The 27,670-nt window shown below is 38.8% G+C and overlaps 2 protein-coding genes across 7 annotated transcripts in view; one reads left to right on the forward strand and one right to left on the reverse strand.

Moving 5' to 3' along the window:
- Positions 1-934, forward strand: part of LOC113639472 (sodium/myo-inositol cotransporter 2-like) — a 38,969-nt gene extending 38,035 nt beyond the window's left edge. For both annotated transcript variants that reach the window (XM_027141350.2, XM_027141351.2), the window contains one exon: positions 394-934. In XM_027141350.2, the coding sequence (XP_026997151.1) occupies positions 394-614 (221 nt within the window). In that variant the 3' untranslated portion in view covers positions 615-934. The remainder of the gene's footprint in view (positions 1-393) is intronic.
- On the reverse strand, positions 935-27,214 carry arhgap17b (Rho GTPase activating protein 17b). Of its 5 annotated transcripts, XR_003439845.2 has the most exons (22): positions 26,766-27,214; positions 18,660-18,699; positions 14,290-14,394; positions 14,121-14,197; positions 13,535-13,646; positions 13,085-13,161; positions 12,699-12,816; positions 12,346-12,414; positions 12,043-12,124; positions 11,475-11,602; positions 10,738-10,849; positions 10,440-10,521; positions 10,151-10,231; positions 9,743-9,856; positions 9,526-9,617; positions 9,142-9,298; positions 7,285-7,503; positions 6,510-6,646; positions 5,894-6,310; positions 5,141-5,164; positions 3,865-3,911; positions 2,396-2,536 (listed from the first exon to the last, which is right to left on the reverse strand). XR_003439845.2 is itself a non-coding variant. In XM_027141346.2 (21 exons), the coding sequence occupies exons 1-20, from the start codon at positions 26,816-26,818 to the stop codon at positions 3,904-3,906; spliced, it is 2,280 nt and encodes a 759-aa protein (XP_026997147.1). In that variant the 5' UTR covers positions 26,819-27,214; the 3' UTR covers positions 935-2,536; positions 3,865-3,903. The 5 variants fall into 5 exon arrangements, 4 of the variants coding, with proteins under 4 accessions (XP_026997147.1, XP_026997146.1, XP_026997150.1 ...); XM_027141346.2 differs by lacking the exon at positions 5,141-5,164 and having other exon boundaries at positions 935-2,536; XM_027141348.2 differs by lacking the exon at positions 3,865-3,911 and having other exon boundaries at positions 2,409-2,536.
- Positions 27,215-27,670: the final 456 nt, after the last annotated feature.

Genomic DNA, 27,670 nt, shown 5'->3' on the forward strand with positions numbered 1-27,670 from the left:
CGAGTGCAAACATGTACAAGTCGCCTTCAAAGGAATATTTGGAGTGAATATTTTAATGGTGACAACTCGCACAATGTCCTACAGGTGGTCCTGGGTTCCCAATTTTCCATGCAAACTCTGCTGGTTTGGACTGAACTGCCTGTGTGAAAGCCCCCCAAATGTAGTTGAGCATTAAGGGTTAAGGGGCCTGGCTCAGGGGCCCAGGAGCGACAGCTTAGTGGAAAATGGAGTCAAACTCATTTCCCCAGATTGAATAAAATTTTGAAATCCAAATGCAAACTGAAAACATGCTGAGATGTTAATAAGGTTCAAATTCATGACTCAAAAAGAAAATTTCAGTATCTCCAGAAGTTTTACTTTTACTGTGACATGTACAACACTCTCTGTCATCAGGCTCGAGTACACAGCATGTTGAAACACCCTCTAAGCTGAAGTCCACCCTGTTCTGGCTGTGTGGGATGAAGCTGAATTCAGAAAGGGTGCAGGACCCAGTACCTCCACCCGAGGCAGTAGCGTGTTCCCTAGAAGAAGAACCCTATCTGAGGCATGTGGTAAACGCCAACCTAATCGTCTGCATGTCAGTGGCGGTGTTTCTATTTGCCTTCTGGGCATGACAGCCCGAAGTCTTAATATCTAAAGACTATGGACACTAGTAATCCTACAAAGCTTGTTCACAAATTTGTCTTATAATCAAGTAATTATCAATGTGAAATTTTTCATATCTCAGCATCTTCAAACTCAATGCACATTTTGCCTGACAGGTTGTGTAGAAGATGGAGTGAAGCGTTGCTCATTTTATTTATACAGAACATTGACATTTTTAGGCTGAGCAATATGCAGGCAATACTTTCTTTTTGAATTTCTTCAGTTCACTAAGATGTACAGTATGTTTTACTAACCAATAAACACACTGAAATAAACCGGCACACTTCAATTTTTCTCATTGCATGGAATTTTATTAGGCAATTGTATGTCATTCCACTTGCTGTATAGGAAATACAGCAGTAATCAGTACAACAGACCAGAGTATCTTTGCTTTGATAGATGTGCAGAACCAGCTGAGAAAGAGCTGCAGAAAAGGTGCACCCAGTATAAAAGAAAAAAAATGAAACAAAAAATACAAATCAACATTTACAAGCTCTGAATTCATTTAAAATTAGTCTGCTGCAAAAAAAAAGGAAGAAAAAAAAAGATGTCAGTAATTAAATGGATGAATGACTCATATTTCTGAGTTGCTATTTCCTGAGCAAAACTGAACTCTACACATATTCACCCAACATTTCTGCTTGACTGTCATTCTTAAAAATAACACCAACATTTACAAACACAGAATGTAATAAAGAAATTTCAAACAAAATCAAATGAGATCTTTTCAATCTAGCTGGGAATTTAGTATTGGGACCTTTATGGAAGACATCAATGTTGTGTAGCATTTCTCCCTAAAACATCTGATAATCTGTACTGAACAGCAGAGTCAGGAGAAACATTATAATAAGAATAGCTTTGTGGCAACTTACATTTCAGGTTATTTATTAAAGCAAAAACAATGCATACGGATGGAAACGATCACTGACACGGTGTAGATATCCACTTTAAATAATGTTTAGCTGATATGTGAGATGTGTGAATTTATTGCTGTATTATTTGGTCCATTTCCTTTTTTGCATCAAATTTGCACTCATTTACATTAAAATATTGATATAGCGATTGTCTCATTTGTAAGAGAAAAAAAAGAAGAAGAAAAAAAGAAGATCTAAACTGCAATCAATATTGCACCACATGAATAAAAGTACTTAAAATTCAATACTTGATATTTAGCCATACACTGCATTTCCATAGTTTTTCTCTATGAAACGTTTCCTATAAAAGGTTTTTGGTCTGTTTAAAATCACTCTATTATCTCTCAGGCAGTCAAAATGAAATCCTGCACTCTCAGTAGCTGAAAGTTTAAAATAAAGATGGCTGACAGGAATAAAACAGAATGATAACAGACACAAGGCAGCACAGAGAATTCAGAGTGGGAAAGAGAACTTCATTGACGAATCTCATACTGTTTTTGGCTGTTCCCTTACAATTATGCAGTCAAACACTCTCAAGTAATAATACGCATGTATGCAGTTCACAATACAATTCAAAAGCACGAAAAAAATTTTTTAAAGTTAAAGCCTAACAACTGGAAACATTCTGGCACGAGAGAGAGGTTACAGTTTGTGATATTGGTACAGTATACAGCATGTTTAATTGCTTACCTCAAGCTTCAATATGTCAGCAAATGTTGAAACAGTAACAGCGTCTAAAAAGCTCCCTCGGTGCCCAGAAGACCCCAGAGTTCGAGGATTGTCTACAGAGCATCGCTCTGCCTCAAAACAGCAATATAGGGAGTGATTGGCTGCGTGTTGAGGAGGTGTTTCATCTACTTCTTAAAAGATGGTGCTCTCTGATTGGTTCTCAGCTTCAGGTGGTGTAGTCACAGGCTGTTCCACAGCTATATGCGGGACAAGGAGCCGCCCGGACCCCTTCAATGTCACGGCCACATCTGTGCGGTCAGAATTTACAGTCAAATCTCAAAGTATTTGTGTGGTACTTACTAATGCTACTATGCTTAAATGTTTAGGGAAACAAGCCAGGAAACATCTAACACACCACGAATTTGTCATTTTGCTAGATGCATTTGATGCTTCAATTCAAAATCACTAAGAAATCGATGAATGGAACGCTATTGTTTAACTCGAATTGTAGCACATTTAGACATCATCCGTGGTGCGATGGCCTCATGTCCTTCTTTATTCCACACCCTAAGTGAATGCTAGCAAGCAGCACACAAATCAAGGGTCTCATTTATCAAACTGACCTCTATACCTGAGCACCACCAGGATGCAGTAGAAAACTGAGATCTACCACAGGCACATATGCACACACAGATATCCCATACACTGTACACTGGAAACCTCCCCAAATTGGCACACATTATATATATAATGTGCATTCGATTGTGCCATTTGGTGCACACTGGTGACTATGTGAGAAATTCCTCATTTAGAGAATCTATTGCAGCGTGAGTAATATGAAATGCCAGATTTAGTCCTTGACTAAAAAAAAACTCCCAAGTATAAACCTGCAACTGTTGGGCTCCGTTAGCCTCACAGAAAGTGAGAGGAGTTACTAAATGAGTTACTGCACTAAAATTGCACCAGGCAAATACATTATCACTTTTAGCAAAGAGGTTCCTGTTATCATTAAAAAAATGTGTGCTAAATGTTTAATTAAGGCATCATCTCAGTCTATGATTTTATATTACATTTCGTATGACACATGTCTCTAACTTGTTTTGAACACTGCAATAGCAGTTAATCTACTCAGTTATACTGAAACACTAATAATCCTGTTATTATGCTTTTTGACCACTATGGGTTTTTGCATAAGCATGTTAGTCAGGGTATATACATAAATATATATATATATATATATATATATATATATATATATATATATAATATATATATATATATATATATATATATATATATATAAGCGTATCTATATATAAGCGTATCTATATATATAAACGTATCTATATATATAAGCGTATATATACACATCCTCATGCACAAGAAGAAATTGCTAAATCCCATTCTAGTAGGAACATGTGTATAGATGGTTGATAAATAAGACCCCAGGGCAGTTTTAAAAAGAAACGGTTTGCTGTTTGCAATGAGCTCTTTGTGACAAGGGTTATTGCACATGCAGGTTAGTTAGCGGTTAGTGTGTTATTTTTGGACAAGCAGTGTTGGTGCGCAAAAGCGGCCACAGCGAGGCATCCGGCAACAATGCTATGGATTAGCTTTCAGTTTTTGGCATCCTTACCATAGCCTGCCATTCAACTCTTAGTTCACAGGCAGGAGGTCACACATCTGTAACAATTTAACAATGCCACGTCATGCACAAGACACCCAATTAATTCATCAATTACTCATGAATTACTTATCAAGCAAGGCATTCTGATGGCATTGGAAAAGTCATCAGAAAAGTAATTAACCACAGCACTGTATGACTCACAGCGTGGTCATGGTCAAGGTAATTGATTGGAAAAAAATCCCCCCCCCCCCTTTAGAGAAAGCGAAGTTTAGGAGAGATAGAAAGATGGAGTGATAAGCCTGGTGAAGTGGCCTGAGGGGTGCAGCTGTAAATCGCAGTGCTTGTGCTCATGCAGATGGATAGCAGAGGAGCCGTGTGATGAAACCGCAGAATGGGTGTTGTTCAAACCAGAGTGGAGGGGGAAGGGCATGGCTGGCATCTGCTGAACTTTCCATTACAACTGAACAGCTTTGGATTCTTAAGCACATGCATTTTTGCTGTCTCAAAACATGTTTTATTCCAACTAACTGTACATGCTGCACACATATCGTCTGTCCATTATTCAGGAACTGCTTAGATTTGTGCTAAAAAAAATGCACACATTAGTCCAGTATAATTCACTGTTTTCACTATGCTCCCAGGGCAAAAGGTCTCACAGTAACCACCCAAACAAGATCAGTAGTTAAATGAGAAGAATGTTCCCTCCATGCTAGAAAATTCTCCAGTGCCTATTTTATCACTGCTCATACCAATCCATATGTTTCCTGTAGCAGCTAGCCGAATGTCAGAAATGTTATCTGATTAATGTCGGACTATACTTTTACAACTAGTTGCAGTGCTGCATGTCAGCCAGCAAATAAATTACAGGGCTCAAGAAAATGCACATTGGGAGGCAACTTTGCTTAAAACTGAGCAATAGTGGGAGAGTGGTTTGTTTAGGTGTTTGATATGATTCTCTAAATATGCATTATCTATAGTGTACAATTCTCCAGTTATCATCATGTCACCACAAAACTAGCGTGTAGTCCAGTGCTCAAACATGTCCCTTTGTGAAAAAATGTATGGCATGAGAACCATCTGCAAAAAACTTGTACAGAATTTTACATGATCAGAGTTTGGGCAATGAAATGCAAGATGAAACATGAACATCAAAAATGGTGATGGTGAAAAATGGTGATGGTAATGCTAACAGTGATGGTAATACTAACAGTGATGGTAATGCTAACAGTGATGGTAATGCTAATGAGCTGCAAGTTAATTTTAGAACAAGTGGTCTAGTTACTACCTTGGCCAGGATAAGATCCTCAACCTGTGGAAATACGTGGAAAGATAGTAAGATATTGTAACATTAACTGTGAGCTCAACTAAGTGCCTTTTCTCTGCACCATTTGAACGTTTCCATCTTTATATAATGATGTGGGAAAGATTGAGGGCAGCAGTTAGTTTGGCTTGTGCTTCAGATGATGAATCCTTAATGAGGTCGATGATTTGATCCAACATACTAAAGCTCAACGTCCCCCAAACTTTTTTGCTCTACATTTATGTTTGCTGTTATAAGAAGCACAAAAGCAGTTAGACATTCTGCTTCTTTTTTCTTAGGAAACAGTTTAGTTTCTGGTTTCATTTTGCCAGCAAGGACTTTAAAGTATCTGATTATCTGCTGTTTGTTCCGAGAACGACCACATGATGTCATATACTTTCTACACTCTGTATTATTTGTATGTAATAAGGTGAATTAATTATGTTTCTCTGCACTGGATAGCTGTCATTCAGATTATTTTCATGCTCGCCAAGAAGTATTGGGTGTAGGACCAAAATTCAGGTCAAGCGAATAGGTTTCATATATAACTAAAGGCATGGGTTTGAGTGCATGGCTAATTATCAGATGGACTGAAAAGTAACATCTGTAATACGGAAAGCATTTTGTTTAAGTATTTAAGACACTGGTAAAGAAAAAAACCCAAAAAACAACAAATAAAAACAAAACAAAAGGCACAACCATCTCTGATCTCTTTAATAATGAATGCTCCTTTCTTACCTGTGATGATCTTGGAAGCAGAGTTACACACTCCATTAGTGCTCTCACCGGGAGGCTGGGGCGGCGGCGGTACACTGGGTCTGGGCCGTGGTCTGGGAACTGGTCGAGGGCGGGACAAAGAAGCAGAGTGGGTGGAGTCATGTGGGGGGGTGCCAGGAGGAGTGGGGCTGTTGGGAGGGGATGGCTCTGGGTCTGCTGCATTCTGTGGAGGCTGAGGAGGAGGGTGACTTGGGGCATGGATGGGTATCTGGTTATTGGAGTGGCGGCGAGGTAAGGTTGCAGGCTGGACAATAGTCGCGACAGGGGTTTGGTATTGGACCTGTATAGAGGAGGGGGGTGTGGCCTTCAAGGGTGTAGTTGCTGAGAAAGAGGGGCTGGGAGCCACTTTAGGTGGTGCAGGGGCCTGTTTCTTTGTACCTGAAAGCACAAGTCCAATCCATGTTCTCATTTGAATATGTTCCATCAATATGAGCTTGAACAAGACCCATTTACGAAACAAAGCTATAGAAGCGTGACAACGCATGAAACAGCACAGTATATTATGCAAGTTTAACACGGTCTCCAACAATGGACAAGGATAGTTATAATTCCTGTGGAGAAATGGGAGATGGCTTACCCCTGCGCATCAAGTGTGGACTTGGGCCCTTGGAAGCAGATGTTGGCGTCCCTATGTTCAGCTGCCCAGGAGATCCACTGGAGCCTCCAGGGCCATTTCTCAGGGGAGGAGGTGTGGAGGTTGGCTCTCGCCCAACACTACAAGTGTAAAAAACAATCAGGTTCAAACATCTGCATTATTCTTAGTATGCGGTTTATAAATATTATGTTTCCCATGCTTCTTATTAACATGCATCTTTATATTAGATATTAAGCAGCTTGCAAATCATTATTTGTACTACAATCACCTATACAGCATGCCAGGCAATCATTGTTTTTCAGCAGTTAGTACAGGAAAATTGTAAATGGGATTAAAAGCATGTAGACTCCAGACAAGAAAGAGTGCAGTGATTCAGACATGGGAAAGAGAAGAGACACAGTAAACGGGATGTAAGGAAGTCATGAATGACTATGAGGAAGGTGTGATCAGTCTGAGCAGACAAATGACTAAGAAGTTTCCGGATTTAAACTGGCATCTGAAAGCCTGTAAACTCCTTAATCTCAGCCAGAAGGTAAAATGCTCTTTTGATTTGTTTTTACTTACTTGTTCAGGATTTAATTGGTACGTTGATTTATGGGATTCATTAACAGAAAGATGGTGAAAGTTACACTAGAGACAGCTTTACACAGCACCGAATCATCTGGTAGAAAAAGGTGGGTTGTTTTTTGTTTTGTTTTTTGATTGGCTTCCTGCAGCGAAGCGGTGGAAAGCATTCTGTGTGTCCTCGGGTCCTTACCTGCTCTCTTCAGCAGATTGCTGCTGGGTCTGAGCCGTTATAGCTCCAGCCTCCGAGCCCCCTAGAGCTGATTGAGATGAGGGCTCGGACGCTGGGACCCCCCCTGCCTCCACTGGAGGAAGAGGGGGCTGGAAGGCTGGAGAGGTGTGCTGCTGCTGCTGCTTTCTATTTAGAGTGGCAGTTCTACGAGGTGCATGCTCCGGATGTTTGCTAGTGAGGCTACAGGGGAGAGGGGAAAGAGGGTGAAACACTGACACCTGACAACCCTCTACCTGTGGTCATAGGGAGGCATTAGACCAGAGGACAGGGAGAAGTGAAAGGAGAAACAGGGGGGAGGCAACACACAAAGCACACGAAGGCAGGGGGTACAATTGGTTAAAGAAACAAACAAAAAAGTAAATAATTTTGAGTTATTATTTTTTTTTAGTGTGAACTAGCAGGCAATATTCTGTACATCTTCCTTTGCTGTTTACTTGTTTGTCATTGCTTAACTAACTCTACATGCTAATCATCAGCAAGTCATTTATCATTGTCTACTAATTGGAAAAACTATATATCACAAAGCAGCTGTATGAGATGTGACCTATTGGTTTGTTGTTCCAGCACATTTTCAATCTAATCTCTACCATGTTTTTAGCATATGAGCAATTCTAGATCATTTTGCTGTACTCATAAAAAAGCAAAACAAGAATTTGTTTAAATGAGGATCACTTATATTCAAAGTCTAACGGAAGTCGGTGGTTTAGTCAAAAGAAAACAAGATTTTGGCCAAACATATTTTTAGAATACTTTCATTTCTTAAATTAAACACCAGATAAGTATTTAAAGCTATCCTTTAAGAAACTGGCCTGGGAAGAATCGAGAAGGATGTGTGTAAAGAGATCATACAGTAATCACTGAAGTATCAAGTGTCTGTCTGATGAAGCATAGATGCCACAAAACTTTTACTGTATCGCTCTGGTGTGGTCAAGGTTAAAGGTACGTAACGATTTCCTTGAATGTCCGTCTCAAATTTGCTGCCATAAAAATAGTTGTAGCTTTGAACTGATGTTATACAGAACACTGTCAAAAGTTTTTAAAAAATAATACTCGGACTTCGATTATAGATATGTTTTGAGTCAAAAAACCTTTTCCTGTGTGTTGGAATGACTCTGAGGTAATCGCACAAATTCTGTCAACAAAGAAGAGAGAGATTAAGTTGAAAAATGCTGGAGTTTCCTTTTCACTCAAGACTGTGCATACTTCTGTTAAACAGCTGATTATACTAACTCACTGAACAAACTCCTCTACTACAGCAGCAGCACGTGACTCCTCACATGTCTGAAAGACCTTTCATCCTTTTGAACTTTGAACCATTATTTAGCCAACAGACAGCAGATGAGGGTGTGGTGGTTATATTTAACGTACGCTTACATGAGGAGAATCTGTGACCTCAAGTTATGTTAAACCTATTAATCAGTTTTGTAATGTATAATCGACTTTTTTGTGACTTTTTTTTTGTAACGAATAACGACTGAGATCCGAGTTACTGAAGATCCAGTCTCGTAGAGGCATATCACAGTCTGTACTGTATGACTCACAGAAACCCGGTTCATAATACACAAATCATATATCACTCATTTTACCATGTTTGAACAAGGGAGAAAACAAATGTTTTATTGATGTATTGGAGCATACACAAAAAATAAACTGAAAGACAAAACACCTTGAAAAAGAAACGCACGTGCGGGTCACTTCACAGCCTCCGGAGACGGACTGTCCGCTTTGACTGTGACAGAATCATTGGCCACTACATACAAAGCAGACACAGTTGTGGATCTGGAGTCTTGTCTGTGAAGGCGAGGGTGGGATGGATACCTGTCTTTGCGGGGAGTCTCGGGTTCCAATCCCCCCAGGCTGCCCGGGCGCCTCCGCTCTATAGTGGCATATTCAGGCTCGGGGGTAACAGGGTGTCCAGACTGGTGCACGGGGCCAGTGGGCATCACAAACACCCCTGACACATTGAATTCCACATCTGGAGGACAGAGAAAACAGGACAATTCGGTGATGGTCATGTGTTCACAAATGTTTCTTCATATTGTATAAGACATATTCACTAAAATCTGAATGTACCATGTGATCTACTTCTCAGATATGATCTAGTTTGTAATCTTATAAAGGGTATTATTAATAAATAAAATAGTAGTAGTAACAGTAAAACTCTCATGTTCAGATAAAGTGATTTATTCACACAACTCTTACCTTCTGGAAAAAACCAGTCAGCATGCTGGATGATGGGCTCAATAATCGCCACCACATGGACTGAAGTAGCAGCTGCCATTTCAGCAAGAGTCCTAAAGGTACAAGAAAAACTCATTCAACAGCTTATGTTATTCGATGTGTGATCCAAAACGTTACATTTCAATTCTATGCAGACAGAAAATGAGACTGTGTTGTTATGTTTTGTGTGTGAACTCACCCCTCGGTTTTGGCCCACAGCAAATTTGGTCCCAGTACAATGGCAATATTGCTTGGGGTCATCTTATTCACATCACTCTCCTGAGCTAGCTTGGCCAGAAACTTCACCAGATATCTTGATGGACACAAAATAAGCGGAACAAGGTTAAAATGCAAAGAAAAAAAAAAAGGTTATTTACTTTGTACCAGTCAGAGGTAAAGCAATTCATAATGTTTTTAAGGACTGTTGAACATTACAGTTGATTAGGCATCAAGCTAAGTAACTTGTTTAATGGATGTTAGAATGTTAAATGTAACTGTTCATAGATTTAAAAAAAAAAAAAAAAAAAAGTATGACAATAAATATTGTGTACACATCCCATTTTTTTATAACAGCATGTGTGTGTTTTGATTTTTTTCCTTAACCTACTTCAGGTTAGCCTTGTTGGCCTTTGGTAAACTGTCACACACTACCCACAATGCTTGCAGTCTTTTATCTGGATCAGCAACACTACAAAGAAAGAAGAAAAAAAAAGAATCGAACATGCCACACAACTTGAATGAATGTGTTCTGGGAGGTTAAAATGTTAACAGTCATACGTGATTTGCACGTATTCTCTAATGTTCCTGTCTGAACCGTCTAATGACCATACCGCTATGCTATTGTTCTTGTGTGTACATGTGTGTACAGAATGTGTGCCATGCAATGTGTCATTTACTTTGAGGCTTGAATCCACTCATCATACATCTGGAAGGTCATCAGTGGTTCAGGCAACTCCCTCAGGTATGACTTCAGGGCTCCTGATTATGGGAAAACAAAGAAAACAAAGACAGTGTTTCTCATGTCATCAGTGTGAACTAGAACAGAACCTGCAGCAGCAGGATATAGTTTTAACTGTAAAATCAGGTTAGCCTGGTTTTGTTTAAAAGAAAAAATATATCCTCAAAATATTAGATGCATAGACAAGGAGACCAAAGCACCAAATACTTTTTTTTTCTACTGCATTTGGGACATACCTGCTACAGCGTGGGGGTCTGAGTAGAATTCCTCCAGCTGAGAAGTTGAACAATCCAATGCTGCTTTGAGCTTCTTTAGTTTAGAGGCTCCTGCAGCAATACGAAATAATCCCTGCAAAACCAAGCATTTGAAAAATCTTTTTCACACCGATAAGAGATGGGAAATAGATGTCTCGTTTCACTTCTATTATTAGACCCAGTAGTCTGCGTGTCAAAATGGAAAGGAGAAGTAAACTACACAATAACATCAGTAGTTTCAATTACACTCCCAGAGCCTCACTTACTAAAACAAGACTGTCACGAGTTAGTCAAATGAATGGTTTGTCCAAAAAAAATAAAAATAAACTAAATGTATCTTATTTGCTCCAGATTTTGTCAAATGATAAGTGTGACATGACATACAGCTAAGTAAGGTGACCCATGCTCAGAGTGCACACACACACACACACACACACACACACACCTCAGTCGTGGCCGGCCCGAGGCTCGAACCCCCAACCTTAGGGTTAGGAGTCAGACTCCCTAACCATTAGGCCACGACTTCCCCCGGTTGATGATCAAAATACAATCTTTTTTTAAAATGTGTCACCAAATATAAGAGTCACATTTCATTAAGGAAACTCTTTAGAGAGCTTCTGGAGCAGAAGTTCTCGGTTTGAATAGTAATAGTGAACCCTCTTGAATCTGGACTAATTTTCTAAAGACAGTTTTTTCAGGTGCTTGGTCAGGCTTATTACCTCCTCTTTCATGCCTGTTTCCAACAGCATCATCACACAGGCCTCTATAGGCAGGGCAATCTCTCTGTTACTGCGCTTAAGGTGCTCCTCAAGTGCTGTACCAAATGCTGGCTTCTCCATCCATGTGTCTGGAGAGAGAGAGAGAGAGAGAGAGAGAGAGAGAGAGAGAGAGAGAGAGAGAGAGAAAAAAAAAATAAAAGTTATCGAATAACTGATCAGCGGCAGTCGGATCATAGACAGATCCAGAAATATATAGTACACTTCACAGCACTCATCCCAGACAATCTAATCTGAACTGTGAATCAAATAACAATTTTCAGTGCCATACAACATAAATACATTCTGTTCGTGTGAATGAATGGGGTCATATGTCTATTTGGATTGGACTTGTTTTGTATGTGGATTTATCATCTATAATTATTGGTGCACTACAACACTACAGAGTACTGATCAAATCCATCATTCCAGTCATTTCTACATGCTTGTACAGATTAGATTTTCTGCATTTATGGTTTGTTTAATACAATATGGGTTATTTTTACATCCAGGAAATGAAAGCAGGTCATACCTTGCTGTGATCTGATAGCAGGAAGGACGGATTCAATGCAAGCCAGAGAGCGTCTGTGGTATTCGGCTTGTTCCTCTAACAACTAACAAGGAAGCAAAATATTTCTTACATTTTTTGCACAACAGGAAAAGTGACAGGAAAGTGCAAACGGCTGGATTTCTGGAATTAATAGTAATAACATTTCATTCTTCAAAGCAACAGCTCAGCACTCCACCATGATTAGCTGGGAAACACATTTATTATGTATTTGTGTCGAATGAGTGTTGCACCGCTGCAACAACGGACAGCAGAGGGAGAACTCACCATGACGTAATAGCGTGCATATTCTCCCTCCTTGGAGGAGAAGTTGTACATATCAGCAGCCAGTTGATCCTGAAGAGAACAAATGAGGGTTGGTTTACTCCTGAAACACTTCAAGATACTTCAAACTTATTTCAATCATACAATCTAGTATGAAGCTATATAGTGAGATCATTATTTTGTCCAAATTTTTAAATGGTCGTTGCTTTCCATGATAGTCTCCGTATTTCTGGTTCTTTTTTTTATTTTACCTCAGGAATGTGTTTCATAATTCTCTCCAGCTCCTCCCTGCCCCAGCTCAAGGTCATCAGCAGATTAAAAAACCCTCCTTTAGATGAATTAACATATAACCATACCTTACATATCTCCACTTTGTTGTGGGCTTCATCCATCTCTTCTTTACAGGAGTCTGCTTTAGCAGCCATTGCCTGGTTGTTTGTAGCTGTGAGAATTGCTTTACTGGCCTGGTGATATCTGCATCAGACAGAGAATAAACATGTAAAATGATACCAGGTCATGTGAAATGTACAATCAATGTACAATCCGTGGTTTTTAAGCACAGTGGTTATAATTAATTATCTAGGTATACTTACATTTCTCCTACAGCTAATAATATATATACACAGTATATATTTATAGATTTATTTATTTGAAATAATTTAACAAATAAGTAAGGATTTCGTTTTGTACGAATTCCATACATTGCATTAAAAGTCGACCATGTCAAGGCTGTTTTGCTCACCTCGCCTTTGCAGAATCATAGTCCAGTACAAGCTTAGCTAGCTGCTTTCTCTGCTTTATAATATTAGGAATGTCAAACTGTAGGCAGAAAGAAATAAAAAAAGATAATCTATTATGTGGAAATGATATAAGAATATCTCAAAGTAAATTCAATTGTGAAAAATGTTTCTCTTATTTAGCATAACTAACTAATCGATATATAACTTGGGCTAGATGCAGAACATCATGAACACAAATTTTGTGCTTTACTCCCAGCAATATATTATTAGGAAAAAAACACAAGGATGAGTGCTAAAAGGTCATTTCATTGTTCATTTATTTCATTTTAAGGCTCGGTTTTTTTGGCACAAAGTGTAAATGTTAAAACATGCCATGTATAATTTGATATTCTACTAGTATGCTTTATGATTTGCACAATACACATTCCCAAATGTTATTTGTCTGTGCTCACCTCTGCTAGCTGGTTAAGTGGTTCCAGGACTTCCTTTTCAAGCTGGACTTCATGCTGGCTCTGCTCATAGGCGAGCTTACTTTCAGCTTCTCCACACACCTCCATCATCTTCCTATATCAGCATAGTCATATACATAAATACACATACTGTAGTAAATACAGCAGAACTGAATCCTGAAGAACATACAGTAAGCTTTCTATATGATGAGTGGCTTCACTGCAAAAACTGATCTCAGTAACTGAAGAGTACTTTGATAAGCATAGATATCTGCTAAAATCAGTACACATATCTAGAAATAGGTTTAATATGCTCCTTAATGGTTTGTTTTTCAGTTTCCCAGAATTGATTACTGCTTAAGATGAGACATTGTGTCTTTGTCTAGACTAAAAGGAGACCATCATCCATGTTGTGTAAGGTCCAGCAGTGCATCTTATATGGGTCTCTATTGAATGAGGTGAAACTAAAGCAAGCCCTCTTTAACGAATGTCACCAAAACCCCGCTGTGAACGTCTCCTCATATGAATTCTCTTGATTTGACACGTGCAACCGTGGATCATTCCTGGATCAGAATGCAGGTGGACTCACCCAATCATGCACTCTTCTCCTAACTGAGTGCCGCCATCCACCATGGCCTGAGAGAGGACCATCAGAGGCAGCTTTTTCTAAAGTGGGACAAACATGCACAGCATCAAATTATGAGTGAAGGGTGTGATCACACTGAAAATATGTGAAACGAAACAGTATTTGCACTTACGTGTCTCTTTTCCGCATCTGTTCCAACATGGCCCTGCAGACATAATGCCAACTTCTTGTAGGCATTATGCGAGACCATCCGCACAATCTCCATGCGGCGCTCAATCTGTAAAACAGCAAATCTGGCTTAATGATCAGAAACGATTAAATTCACTTCAGTAATGGCCATGTACGTTCAGCAAAATTTCATCATAAAACATTAGTCTTTTTATTCATTTTATACAAGCTGACAATGACAGGTTCTCAGGCACAAGCTGTAGGCAGGAAATGCCAGACGGCATTCAAATAAAAGCACGCCGCATTAACATTTATGTAAACTTCCACCAGTTGGGAAGCACTTTTTTCTAAAACAAATAGATAAATAAATACATTTTTAAAAAATTAAAAAAGTGTTTTATACTATCTAACTTGTACAAGTAGGTGTTGCAGTGTGCTTTTGGTCTGATATGATGCTCATTTAAATATCTTTAATATAATCTTCTCATAGTTACATTTGTGGCATTTGGCAATCAGGGGATGCTTAGTTGATCTGTTATTCAAATTCACAACCTTCTAATCAGTGGAGCTTTAACCCATTTCAACATTCAACACCACATGATACCACGTGATATAAGCCTAGTGTACACTGTTGTGCTTATGAACAGACAACATGACAGTGATGTGCATGTATTTAACAATTACTGGTGGCAAAGCAAAATAGACTGTAGAGACTATAGCGTACTTCTTCAATACGAATAAGCTGATATAACACATTAAACATAAAACTCAGGACAAGGAGTTTACTGCTAGCAAAAAACAGCAGCAACAAATGCTGCAAACAACACTTACTAGGCAAGGAAGAAAAAAAAGGTCTACACACTGCTGGGTGAGTGAGCTGAGCGTTAAACTTGTATATTATTCTTGACAATGAGTCGGTATCGGTCACTGACAGCAAGGGCTTCTGATGCAATGAAAATAAAAACGTATTTGATTACAACTGAAAAGAAATGCTTTTATGAAACAAAACCCACTCGCCATTGCAACGCTCCATGAGTTAACTAATATAGCTAGCTAATGCATTTAATTTAAAATTGATCGGTTAATTTTATAAAGAATGAGCCTTATAGCCCAAATACATGAGCATTGTTGTGCTTTTCATGGCTACAAACTATGCCTGTGACACAAAGATAAATCTAAAATATTGCTCAACACCATAATTAGATAAAACTAAGAAGGTTACTCATTTAGTAATGATAATTACTGAAAGACGTACTTACAGTATACTTGTATTAGATATTATACTGAGATACAATACATTTCATTAGAATACTTCTCAGGAAAAAAAATATGCTGGTGCTGAGTATTAAAAAAAAAAAGGGCATGGCTTGCCTTTAGGAAATACTCCTTCAGAGGCTTGCAGTAAAAAAAAAAAAAAAAAAAAAAAAAAAAAAATTTACCTCAACGTAGTATATAAAATGTGTTTACAATAATACGGTATGTGCTGCAAGAGCAAATGCAGTACTATTTTTGAGAGTATCAGAGTTCAGATTGACTGCGGATTCATTCTCACTTCACCTCTCTCTACCCTATAAATACAGTACGCAGGTTTTACAGGATCTTTGCATGTCTTATGCACCTCATTTTGACTGACAAGCCAGTGTTTCTCAAAGCCTCCAGCCCAGAGCCGTTCCGATCAGGATGGATTCGCATGGTAAGCCGGAGAAATCATGTAGCTGTAAAAATTCATCCTGGACTCAGGCAAATGATGACAGCTCAAGTCTTTTCCTTTTGTTCCTACCCATGGAGAAGCCAAATTGGCTCCAGGCCTTTCTGCCTGTCAGGTGAGCTCACACATGGGGTGTCTAACACACAGAGCTTCAGGTGTTAGCTCTGCTACACGTTCCCTTTCCGCCTTTAACAAGTAAGTGGCAAAAAACTGAATACGGCATGAGAATTATAAGGGTTTGCAAGGGTTTTGCCAGCTTGTATACACAAAAAGAAAATTTCCTCTTGTCAGTAATCAAACATGACGTTTCAGACAAGCAAGTGGAACTACAACTGAAAATGCCATTGACTTCTGCTTTCATTTTGACTTTTACAGATTTTTTTAAACATGCAAGGAAGAGATCCAGTGCACATCCACTATATATTCTGTAAAAGAATGACCAGCAATACAACAGTATACAATAGTAACAGCATGCTCAATAAGAGGAAATGATTTAAGCAAACTGAGGCCTACTGTATTGTCGACTAACGAACAATCAAACAAGCTTGTTGCAGGACCAGCTTCCAATCTAAACATTCAACATTGTCCATTATAACAAAGAACAAATTAATGGAAGCACCACCCACATGTCAAATGTTCTAATGTGTTAGCCTGGGTAAATGGAGTATGTTTTGAGTAAATTTAGGTGAAATGAAACCTATCAATGTACAATATAATCAGCCTAGCTTGAATAAGATGTGTTTTCATGATTGCTGATGTGGCAGGTGGTTCCTGCCTGCACTATTTACTACAAACTGGTAACAGTTCAACAACTAAGGGCAAGCCCGTGTTTCATATGACAAGAAATGAAATCATTTTTTGATTGTATTAGTTATATCTAACATTGTGATGGCAGTGATTCTGGCCATAGCATGATTGTTGGCTGAGCGTTTCTATAATGCCGATCTCCTGGAATGTACTCAGAATGGTGAGATAAAGAAAAAATATCCAGTAAGAGGCAATTCTGCAGACAGAAATGCATTAGTGTTCTTCTGCTGTTGTAGCCTCAAGGCTCACTGTGTTGTGCACTCTGAGCTGCTTTTCTACAGTTGGCTAACCTTTGCCCACAATCTGAGTTACTGTAACCTTTCGATCAGTTCACACCAGTCTAGCCATTCTCTGTTCATCTCTCCCATCAACTAGCAATTTCCTTCCGCAGAGCTGACGCTCATTTTTGAGAGCTGATAAGGCTTTACATTTTCTAGTTTAGTGAAAATGAAAGTATTTTTTATTCTGAAGTGAAACAGCTGTTGAGCTCTCTGTGGAGGAAAAACTCTGACTCCACCTCCTTATGAAGAGAGAACATACTAGTTTTTACTGTATTATTGTGTATGAGGGTTGTCTGAGTACAGAATTTTCTGGCACATGGGGGTTTGCTAAAAATAGTGAATCAGCGACATTCAAACTTTGACCCTTGGACACTGAATGCATGAGTGGCGCTGGAATGCAGCATGCAGGGGTTGTATGCGTGCCGCCCTCTTGGGCCTCACAGGAACTGCTACTTTCACAGCTGTTGAAGAGGGGAAGGCAAGGCACTCGATCGTACAGCATCACTCAATGTTTTTATGAATGTCTATTTACAGAAATATAAAAATAGTTGTTTGAATGAAGAATGATGAATTCTCAAGCATTTAGATTGTAGACAGACTTTTTTTCCCCAGGATAGAAGAAATGCTTTCGCTGTCTCTTCCGTGTGCGAGCGCATGCTTTTGAGTCACTGTGTGTAAGATCGGCCTCTGTCTCTATGCATATGGGTGTAACTGATAACTGACTCTGTAAGTGGGATTGACCTGGAGTTCACTCTGCGTGTCAGCAACACATCTGAGTATCATCAGTGTCTTTCCAACCAACGCATATCGCATGCGCAACAGTGCGTTTCATTTTTAAATCAAAAGGTAAAAAGAGCAACAAAGGTAACGGAACCAACAAATGAGGTTGCTGTTTACACTTTCATTTATGTTTCTATAACTTTTAAACACATATATGAACACTGAAATATCTTCCTGAATGACATCCCTAAATATAAACTGATACGGGTTAAGAACAGCATCACATCCTGTTTGTGCTAACTTAGACAGAGCTAGCAGAGCATGACCAGAGAGAGTCAGTAAAACTTGTGCCAGATGCAGAATTTTCTCTGAACTCAACAATGGACTCATGGAATCTTATTATATAGAAATAAGCAATATCATGCTCATACAAAAGATTCAGAATAACAATTGGGATCTGTATCATGAGCTCACTTCTTCCGAAATACTGTAACTAAGCGATAAACTCTGGATCATTAAACTTCGGTGAATCGAGCCGCAAAAGGGATTTAGACTTTCCTGCCTAAGAATGGCATTTGAGTCATAAAGAACATTCCAGAAGTGTGTGATTGGAGAGGAAAGCAGAGTAAACCAACAAGTGGGCAAAGGTTAGCTAGAAGAGGATTGAACAACAACCTGGACTGCTATACACACTGAGACAGAGAGACGGTTATGTAGCAAGACCATTGAGCAGATGATAGGATTAGAGTAAGAGCTCCAAGGGAAATACAAAGCATGTTTATTAAAGATGTAAAGCAATTTCTAGCGGAGTAAGAAACAGTGGACTAAGAAGAAGTTGTTGATAATTTAAATAGTCACCTGTAGAAGGTCATCACTTAAGACTTCTGTTTTCTCCGCTCTAGAAAAAAAAAAGTAATAAAAGCAGTTAGATGGATATATACACTCACTGGTCACTTGAATTGAACAACTGTACCCCTGCTCATTAATGTAATTAGCCAATCAGCTATTATGTGGCTACAATACAATACTTAAAATCATGCTAACACACGTCAAGAGCATCAGTTAAACATCAGAATTGGATCAGAACGTGATCTCAGACGATGCTGGTGTCAGATCGGTTGGTGTGAGTATTCCAGAAACTGTTGATCTCCGGGAATATTCATACACAGCAGTGTCTATAGAGTTTATATATAAATATGAAAAAATAATAAACATCCAGGATGAAGAAGTGCTGCATTTTAATCTATGTAAGTGTCACATCATAAAAGGTAAAAAAAAATAATAATAAGAGACAATGAATCTACAAGGGTTAGACTTCCTATTAATTGTTGTATTGCTTTCATTTCAGAATATAATTGTTTTAGCAGTCCTGATACATTTGCCATGTCGTTTTATGCAACCTTTATGCAAAGCGCATACAAACGGACAGACAGACCACATCATTAGCAAGCATTCCAGCCAGTGAACACCAGTTTAGACACTTCTCTCTCATACTCTCACACACCCATACACACATTTACAAGAATGTGACAGGAACTTCAGATAAAAAAAATGCTGAGCACCATGTGGAGGACACTCGGTGCACTCTTTAGGAAATGGAAAGTACAAGAACAGGGAAAATATGGGAAAGACAAAAGATAGGGAGGATCTCCAAAAACTGCAGAACTCTTACACTGATCTTACTAAATATATATATTTTTGTCACTTTAGAATGTGTTGATTAAGAAGCTATACTCAAAAGATATAACATGACATATAAGATACAAGAATATAAGAAGTGAAGGCATTGAGACCGGCCATCACCAAAAGTATCACAGAAAGCATGGTTCAGATTCTATTGCTATTCTGAGGACTGTGTGTTAATGTCGTTGTCTGTTGATGCTAAAAGCATTATACATTCCCTGTTTTCTCTCTCTCTCACACACACACACACACACACACACAGAAACTCAGACACACACAGACACACACAGACACACACAGACACACCCTGCTCTAGCCCTGTATATAAACCCTAGCTCTTATTGCACTTAATAGATAGTGTGCTGGGTGGTGAAATAGTGCTGAAACGGTGATTTATGTCCTGAAAAAGTGCTCAGTCAGCACAGTAGTTCCTTCTGTAAACTTCGCCATTAGTCCTCTGCTTGTGTCCAAGCTGCACTGCAGTTCAGATACACCAGTGTAATCATTACATAATATTACTGTAACAGAGTAGTAAAGTTGTGCTCGGCAAAAGCCTTATACGTAGATATATACAGTTATAGTTTACATAACAGCATATAATTTGTACTTTGCTTGCTCTCAGCTACACAAACACCCAATAAGAGTGGACAAATGACAAAAGTATTTGCTAGCTCGTGCGGAAGGTGAAACTAAACTCTGATGTGCTGCCCAGACTAGTACGATGGTTGCTTATCAATAGTGGTAGATAATACAATGTAATAACGCATATTGTGCTAGATAGACTGACTGAGGGAAAGGAATGACTACTGAACATACTTTGCTGGCAGGGAAATGCTGAATTAAAAGAAAATTAATAACTCAGACCAAACCCTGCTTCCCCTTGACACTGGGGTATATAAACATCCTGTCGACTGAATTAATGTCTGCTGTACCCTGGATTGTATTCAGTGGTCAGAAATTAGTTGCTCCCTAAATGCTTATAGCTGGTGAATGCAAACCACCACCACCACCACCCCCATCGAGAACAGTATATAAAGTCAGAGGATTTCCTAGCCTCTGTACATCAAAACAAGTTTTATCGTCCAGATAAATGGAATATATGCAATCAAATTTGTTAATCCACTTAAAAAAAGCATCCATAACACTTGCTATTCCACTGCAATAATAATGCTACACACTGGCAGCATGTCAAAAGAGACAGCAGTTTGGATCACTGTGGTATAGAGCAAGGCAAATATAGCTTAGTAATCGGTTTCCTTGACGATGAAAATTGTGTCGCCCTGCATTTGTAATGCCAATGAACATTATTCTAAGAAAAGAAGAAAAAAATACTAAAATAAAGCAATTTAGATGAACAGCTTTATATAGAAGCTTACCCATTTGCTGTTTGCTGAAGGTAATAACACTGGTGCTGTCTTGACATGGCTATAGGACATATCGATAGCCAGCAGGTGAAAGAAACACTACTTATCTATTAAGAACCATCTGTGTTTCAACAAATCTGTAATTGCTCGGAGTTTTAGAAATATAAAGACAGAGTTGAGAAAGGAGAAGAGATCTCCTGAAACTCCTGAAACTTGATAGATCTCCTGGAAGAGGATCTGTGGATAGACGTTGAGACAAAAGCCACAAAAGATGAAACTGATAGCCACAAGCTGAGCAACAAGAAAAAAATATCTATGAGATCTCGTTACATAGGCAGAGAGCTTCATGAGGGAGAGAATTTTTAGATTCGCATCAATATTGAATTAGCATTGATTTGGAGTGTGGCAAATGGATGTAGGCTTTCCTTTAGTCTTTAAAGGGTAAAAAAACTCCTGAAGCCCATCCTACACACACCCGAGTCAGAGTGCACTGAGCGTACTGAGCGCACACTCCATGTGTGTAGGATTAAACCCAATCAGCAGAAACGCGCGCACACACAGCCTGAAGTTCTTCTTGGAATGTATTGCCATGGCAACATTACTGTTTACTCAGTACCAGGCAAGCCGTAAAGCCTTTTAAACAGTGAACAGAATGGATAAAAATTGGATAATGGTTTGTGGTCTGTAATGTAATTCAAGATATAAATCAAACCCCAAATCTCCTGTGCAATGTATTTTGGTATACAATCATTTCCTGACATGTCCTTTTGGGACAGAAGTCATTTGTTTGAGTGTCGACATTTAAAGAAATATATATATATATTTAATCTTAATTTCTCAGTTGCATAGCAAACGGAATCAGGTAGAGAGACACACTTCCGTTCTCCTCTTGTTTTCCACTGTCTGTTTGTGGAAAAGGGCTGTATGTGTTATGGGAAAACAGTGTTAGGAAATGATACTTGTCAGTGTGTTGGAACGGCTCCCTGCTGCAATCCGGCATCCCATCTGTCAGTTACACCTTCTGCAAATGTCAAGCTGATGTGTTTAGATGATGTGCAGAGCACTGTTGTAAAATAAGTGCGAATACTTTGTCTCTCTCTCAGTCTCTCTCTCTGCCTGTCTCTCTCTCAGTTTCAGTCTCTCTCTCAGTCTCTCTCTCTCTCTGCCTGTCTTTCTCTCTCAGTTTCAGTCTCTCTCTCAGTCTCTCTCTATCTGCCTGTCTCTCTCTCTCAGTTTCAGTCTCTCTCTATCTGCCTGTCTCTCTCTCAGTTTCAGTCTCTCTCTCAGTCTCTCTCTCTGCCTGTCTCTCTCTCAGTTTCAGTCTCTCTCTCAGTCTCTCTCTCTCTGCCTGTCTCTCTCTCAGTTTCAGTCTCTCTCTCAGTTTCAGTCTCTCTCTCAGTTTCAGTCTCTCTCTCAGTTTCAGTCTCTCACTCTCTCTGCCCGTCTCTCTCTCTCAGTCTCTGTCTGTCTGTCTGTATGTATATTCCAGGGCATGAAACATGTTCTGACAAGACTATTAGTTTACTATCATAATCTGAGATCAAATAATTACAGAAATAATTATCACCACCTGAACATAGACTGTTATATCAGCACATTGCTAGAATGGATCCATGTTACACTGTGAATATTTATACATTTAGCAAAAGACAACAATTAAAATATTAAACAAACAAAAAATGTGAAAATAGATCAATCAAAAATTAAATAAGAAATGATCAAATATTATAAAATTACCTTCCATCATGGTCATAATCATATATCTAAGTGTCATAAATGTAAAACTTAAAGGAGTTCAGGACATGGACTAACTGTGATTCCTGGCAAAAGATCAATAATGAGGTCAGGAACCAATTTGTTACCAATCATTTAATTACTGTTTCCTTGTATTAAATATACAGCTTTCTTTGCAAGAGACAGTTAATTACAGCATATTTATTTAAGATTTTGTAATTAATTAAATGTCATCCTGATAATTAGAGCAGACTGTTTGGAAACATTTGCTCTGTACAATCTCCAGTACATGACTGAAGCCATAATTAGAGTCAAATGGATAAAACAAAACCTGGCACTGTGTACAGACTGAGAAGCTGCTCTATGAAGCGCTGAGTCTGAGTCAGATTTTGGTCTGCATTCTACATTACACTCTGATTTACTGTAACAGAGACATGATGATTTTACCAGCAGTGTCTCAAAATCTGTAAGCGCACACACACACACACACACACACACACACACACACACACACACAGGCACAGACAGGCATACATACAGACAGACACACACACACAGAGAGAGACAGACACACACACACAGACAGACAGACACACACACACAGACAGTGAGGCAGACACAAACACACAGACAGTGAGGCAGACCCACACACAGACAGACAGACCCACACACAGACAGACAAACACATACACAGACAGACAGACACATACACAGACAGACAGACAGACAGACAGACACACACACACAGACAGACACAGACACACACAACGAGAGACAGACACACAGAAAGACACACACAGACACACATACAGAGAGACAGACAGACAGACACACACACACACACACACACACACACAGACAGAGAGACAGACACACACACAGACACACACGAGAGACAGACACACAGAAAGACACACACAGGCACAGACAGAGACACACACAACGAGAGACAGACACACAGAAAGACACACACAGACACACATACAGAGAGACAGACAGACACACACACACACACACACACACAGACAGAGAGACAGAAACACACACAGACACACACAGACACATCCGGTGTCTGTCATTTGATGTCATGTTCTGAGGGAGAATGAAAACCTGTGCTGACTGAATATTCTTAGAGACCTCTGATCAGTAAAGATTTAAGGAAGTGTTGTAATAATTCAGCTAATAGTTATTAACTAAAAGACTTTAGACAATAAATAAAACCTGGGTCACGGTTATGTGATTTTCATATAACAACACATTCCACTAGTGTTTTATTCCTCTCTTACCACGGCAATTTCACAATTTTATTTCTTTAGCAAAGATGAGCAAGGACATTATATAATCTTTATCTGTTTCCAATATTCAACAAACAAGTTACACCCTGTCATCATTTTTGTTCATGTTAAAGAGAAACTGTCGTGGAATAACCAACTATAATACACTATACTGTATACGATTCTGTCAAAACTCTATCTGTAGCTTTATTAATTGTAAGCCACTGGCATAATTTGCAGTAGTGTTATTATTTTTTTATTTTTTTGCACACAGTTGTTAAATGAACCATTTCTCTACTACAAAATCACCAGTCAGAGGAAAAAGGAACTGGGAAAAACTGCTAAACACCACCCATAACATTAGACACCCCTCTTCCTTCCCCTCCTAAAGGTACCTACATGTATTTACATGTTACTGCTCTAAATAGCTACAAGAAAAATGTCAGAGTTCCTTCGTGTTATTTACGATAGCCTGGTTCGGCGATTTCCTTAATCCAAACAAATGCCTGCTTTGGAAAATACCATCCAAGTAAACGACCCTCTTCACCCCACCTTCCTGTTTATGTGGGTCTGACGCAAAAAAGCAATGCCTACGTTTGTTCCATGCTTGTGTCCTGCATGGCATAACCACGACATATGTAGATTTTTATACCACAATTATTGCCTCGTGTTTTAACACAATCTGTGATGCGGTGTTATAAAAACAATACATGCAAAACTTGTCATGTAAAAATCATTCCTTAATCATAGCAATAATGGATTTATTTCCAAATTTCTCATTAAAAATAGAAAAAAACACTGTTCTTGTTTTGTTATCTTTCACTATGGTGAACTACTGATATGACTATGTCTTTACAGCTATCTTTAGTCTCTACAGCTATTCCGTGGGTTGCAGAGCTGATCATCTGTAAAGATATTGCTGGTGTCAAAAGTCACATTTCATATATAAGAGATATTAATACTTGTCTAGTGTTCACCCTTTGGACCGTGTCTGTTAAGCAGAAGCAGCTGAGTTTATAAAAATTTTGGATCAAATCAGAAAGTGAATCCAAATCTGCCATCACTTTTCCAACAGTATCATCAATTCAGTTACCTTCAAAACCAACATACGTCACAACAGTAAAATTTATTTTTAGTTCTGTTCTCCTCCTGGTTCTTGGTAAATGGTTTTGTTTAGTAAAATGGTTTATATTGATATTATGAATGGTTTATAGTGATATCTTTTTTTTCTGACTGGTATATCTTAGATTGCTGTAGGTATTCATTCATTGCGCTGCATTTTTAACAACTGATGTACAAAAATCTCCAGGCAGGTTCAAAATATTTAAGTACAAAAGACAAACGAGGAGACCCATGAAGTACAATAAATGGAACAAAGCCTCATCCATCAGCCAAAACAAAACCCTGGAGTCCTCAAAATGGGGCCAATGCAAGAGCTTTAACTGCGCAGGATTTCCATCATCATGAAAACTCCTCATAACAGCAGAACGCCATTTTTACAAATCTTTATTAAAACTTCGGAATTGATTACAGTGATATACAAGCATGCACTACATTTCCAAACTCCCCAATAAAAACACTGGAATTTATGGTAGGGACCAAGAGGAAAAAGCAATACATTTCACAGCCTTAGCATGGAAGGTATCAATATAAAAAGTTTACTGCTTTCATTTCTAAACATTTTACCAACGAACTGCTTATAACCCATGTTTAAAACTGGCTCAAAATTTGGCCAGAATAAAAACTGTTTCAAAAAATAATACTAATAACCTTATGGTGCCTTTTGAATTGAATAGTTCTTAAAAAATTAAGAACTGAAAATCATTGTCATTCAGTGGCATTTGTCTAATTTACAAAATTTAACACAGTAATAACAATAATATAATAATATAGAATAATTTCCCAGGTTGCCGGCACCGGTTTAGTTCAGGTCTACGCAATCAAATCAAATCAAGCAGACAAGCTTTAAACGTATTACATTATACATTAAAGTTGTCATTTACTAACAAACCAAAAGGAAGAAGGACAATCTGTGTACCGTCAGGTTCCTGGATATCATTTACCATAATTGTTATTTACAGTAACAAATAATACAATAATGGCTTGGTTTGTTTTTGCACCAACCATTTTATTGTTTTTAGTCTCTGAACTTTTATATATCTTTGATTATGTGGCTTAGTTTAAGATCAAAACTGAACTTCATAACATATATTGTGTACCCTCAATATGTCCTTATCATCATATGATAATCCCTGATTTGTTGCTCACCCAGACTATTTGCCTAATAGTTAAACTTAGTTAGAAAACAATATGCTGTAGTACAGTCTGTAATGCATCACATTTTGGTTTAACTCTCTCAAAATAAGTATATTTTGTAAAATTTGTCAGTCTACCTTCCTCCAACTCAATTTGTTTGGCCTACAACACCACAGAGCAGGCTATACTGTAATGCCATGAACTGGTTATAACAACTTTAGTTGTAAAGGGATCCACACACACACACACACACATATATATACACATACACACATGTATATACACACACACACACACACACACACATGTATATATATACACACATACACAGACAGACAGACAGACAGACAGACACACACACACACACACACACACACACACACACACACACACACACACACACACACACACACACACACACACCTCTCACTCAGGGGTGCATTATAGTTAATCTGATGACAAAAAGGTAACACATTTTCAATTCCAGTCACATAATTGAAGGTAAAATGAGTATCATGAGGATCATTAGTAGAGTCCTGGGCGTTTGTGCTGTTCCCCTGAACTTAGACACTGTGACACTCCCAACAACACAACGTGTTCTCTAACAGCAAAAACACTCAATGTAACAGTGCAAAAGAAAGAAAAACACCGACCTTCCAACCGTTTGGTTGGCGAGCTGCTTCACACGATTAAACTGCTTCTTCATGTCGACGCCTTGTTTTGTTTTGTTTCGTTCTCCGTTTTAAACTTTAAGGGTCTCGAGGCCCGGTGTGTGAAGTCGCCTCGTCACTCAGCTCCGCTCCGCACGCGCGCGCGCAGCCATCCGAGCCGCTCAGCCAGCTTCAACCCGCAGTTTCTCTCCTTCACGCTCATTCCCCGCTGCTCTTCCTCAAATGTCTAGCTGTTTGGTCTTAAAAGTTGTTCAGAACTACATCGTTTTCCGCATTCGGCCCTCTGAACAACAGCGTTTGAAGAACGGTGCGTGAGGAAGTAGGAAGTGCTTTTCACTTCCCTACTGCTGAAGCCTCCAGCAGCGCGAGACGCGCACTGACATTCGACACCTATCACAGTGGCCTACTCCAGCCTTCAGCACTGATTCACACTTACACACTTACACACTAAACAGTACAGTAACTCACTACAGTAGGCCTCAGAGTAGGACTGAGACCACGGAATCTGACTCAATCACAGACCACCAAAGCTAAATAACAATAAATAAATAAATAAAATACAAAAAAATAAAACAAAAACGTTTTTAAGAGCTCCAAATTAAAAGGGGAAATGATTTGCGTTAAAAAAAGAAAAAAAAAGGATGATTTGCAGTTTTCTAAAATCCTAAACTTCACATTTCAGCCTGAGTTCTTTCGCTGTGGTTTGCACAAAAACAGCAGGACTTCATGATCTGACGCTTCCGGAGCGGCAGTATGAGAGCAGTATAGGGCAGTATAAGGGCAGTAAAGATCAGTATTGGGCAGTATTGGAGTTGTCCAGGTAACTTATTAGGCAAGCCATGCTGCAGATGCGTGTTAGTACTGGTCATTTTGACCGACCTGCAACA

Source organism: Tachysurus fulvidraco, chromosome 15 (assembly GCF_022655615.1).
Source record: "Tachysurus fulvidraco isolate hzauxx_2018 chromosome 15, HZAU_PFXX_2.0, whole genome shotgun sequence".
In the NCBI taxonomy this organism is placed as follows: domain Eukaryota; kingdom Metazoa; phylum Chordata; class Actinopteri; order Siluriformes; family Bagridae; genus Tachysurus; species Tachysurus fulvidraco.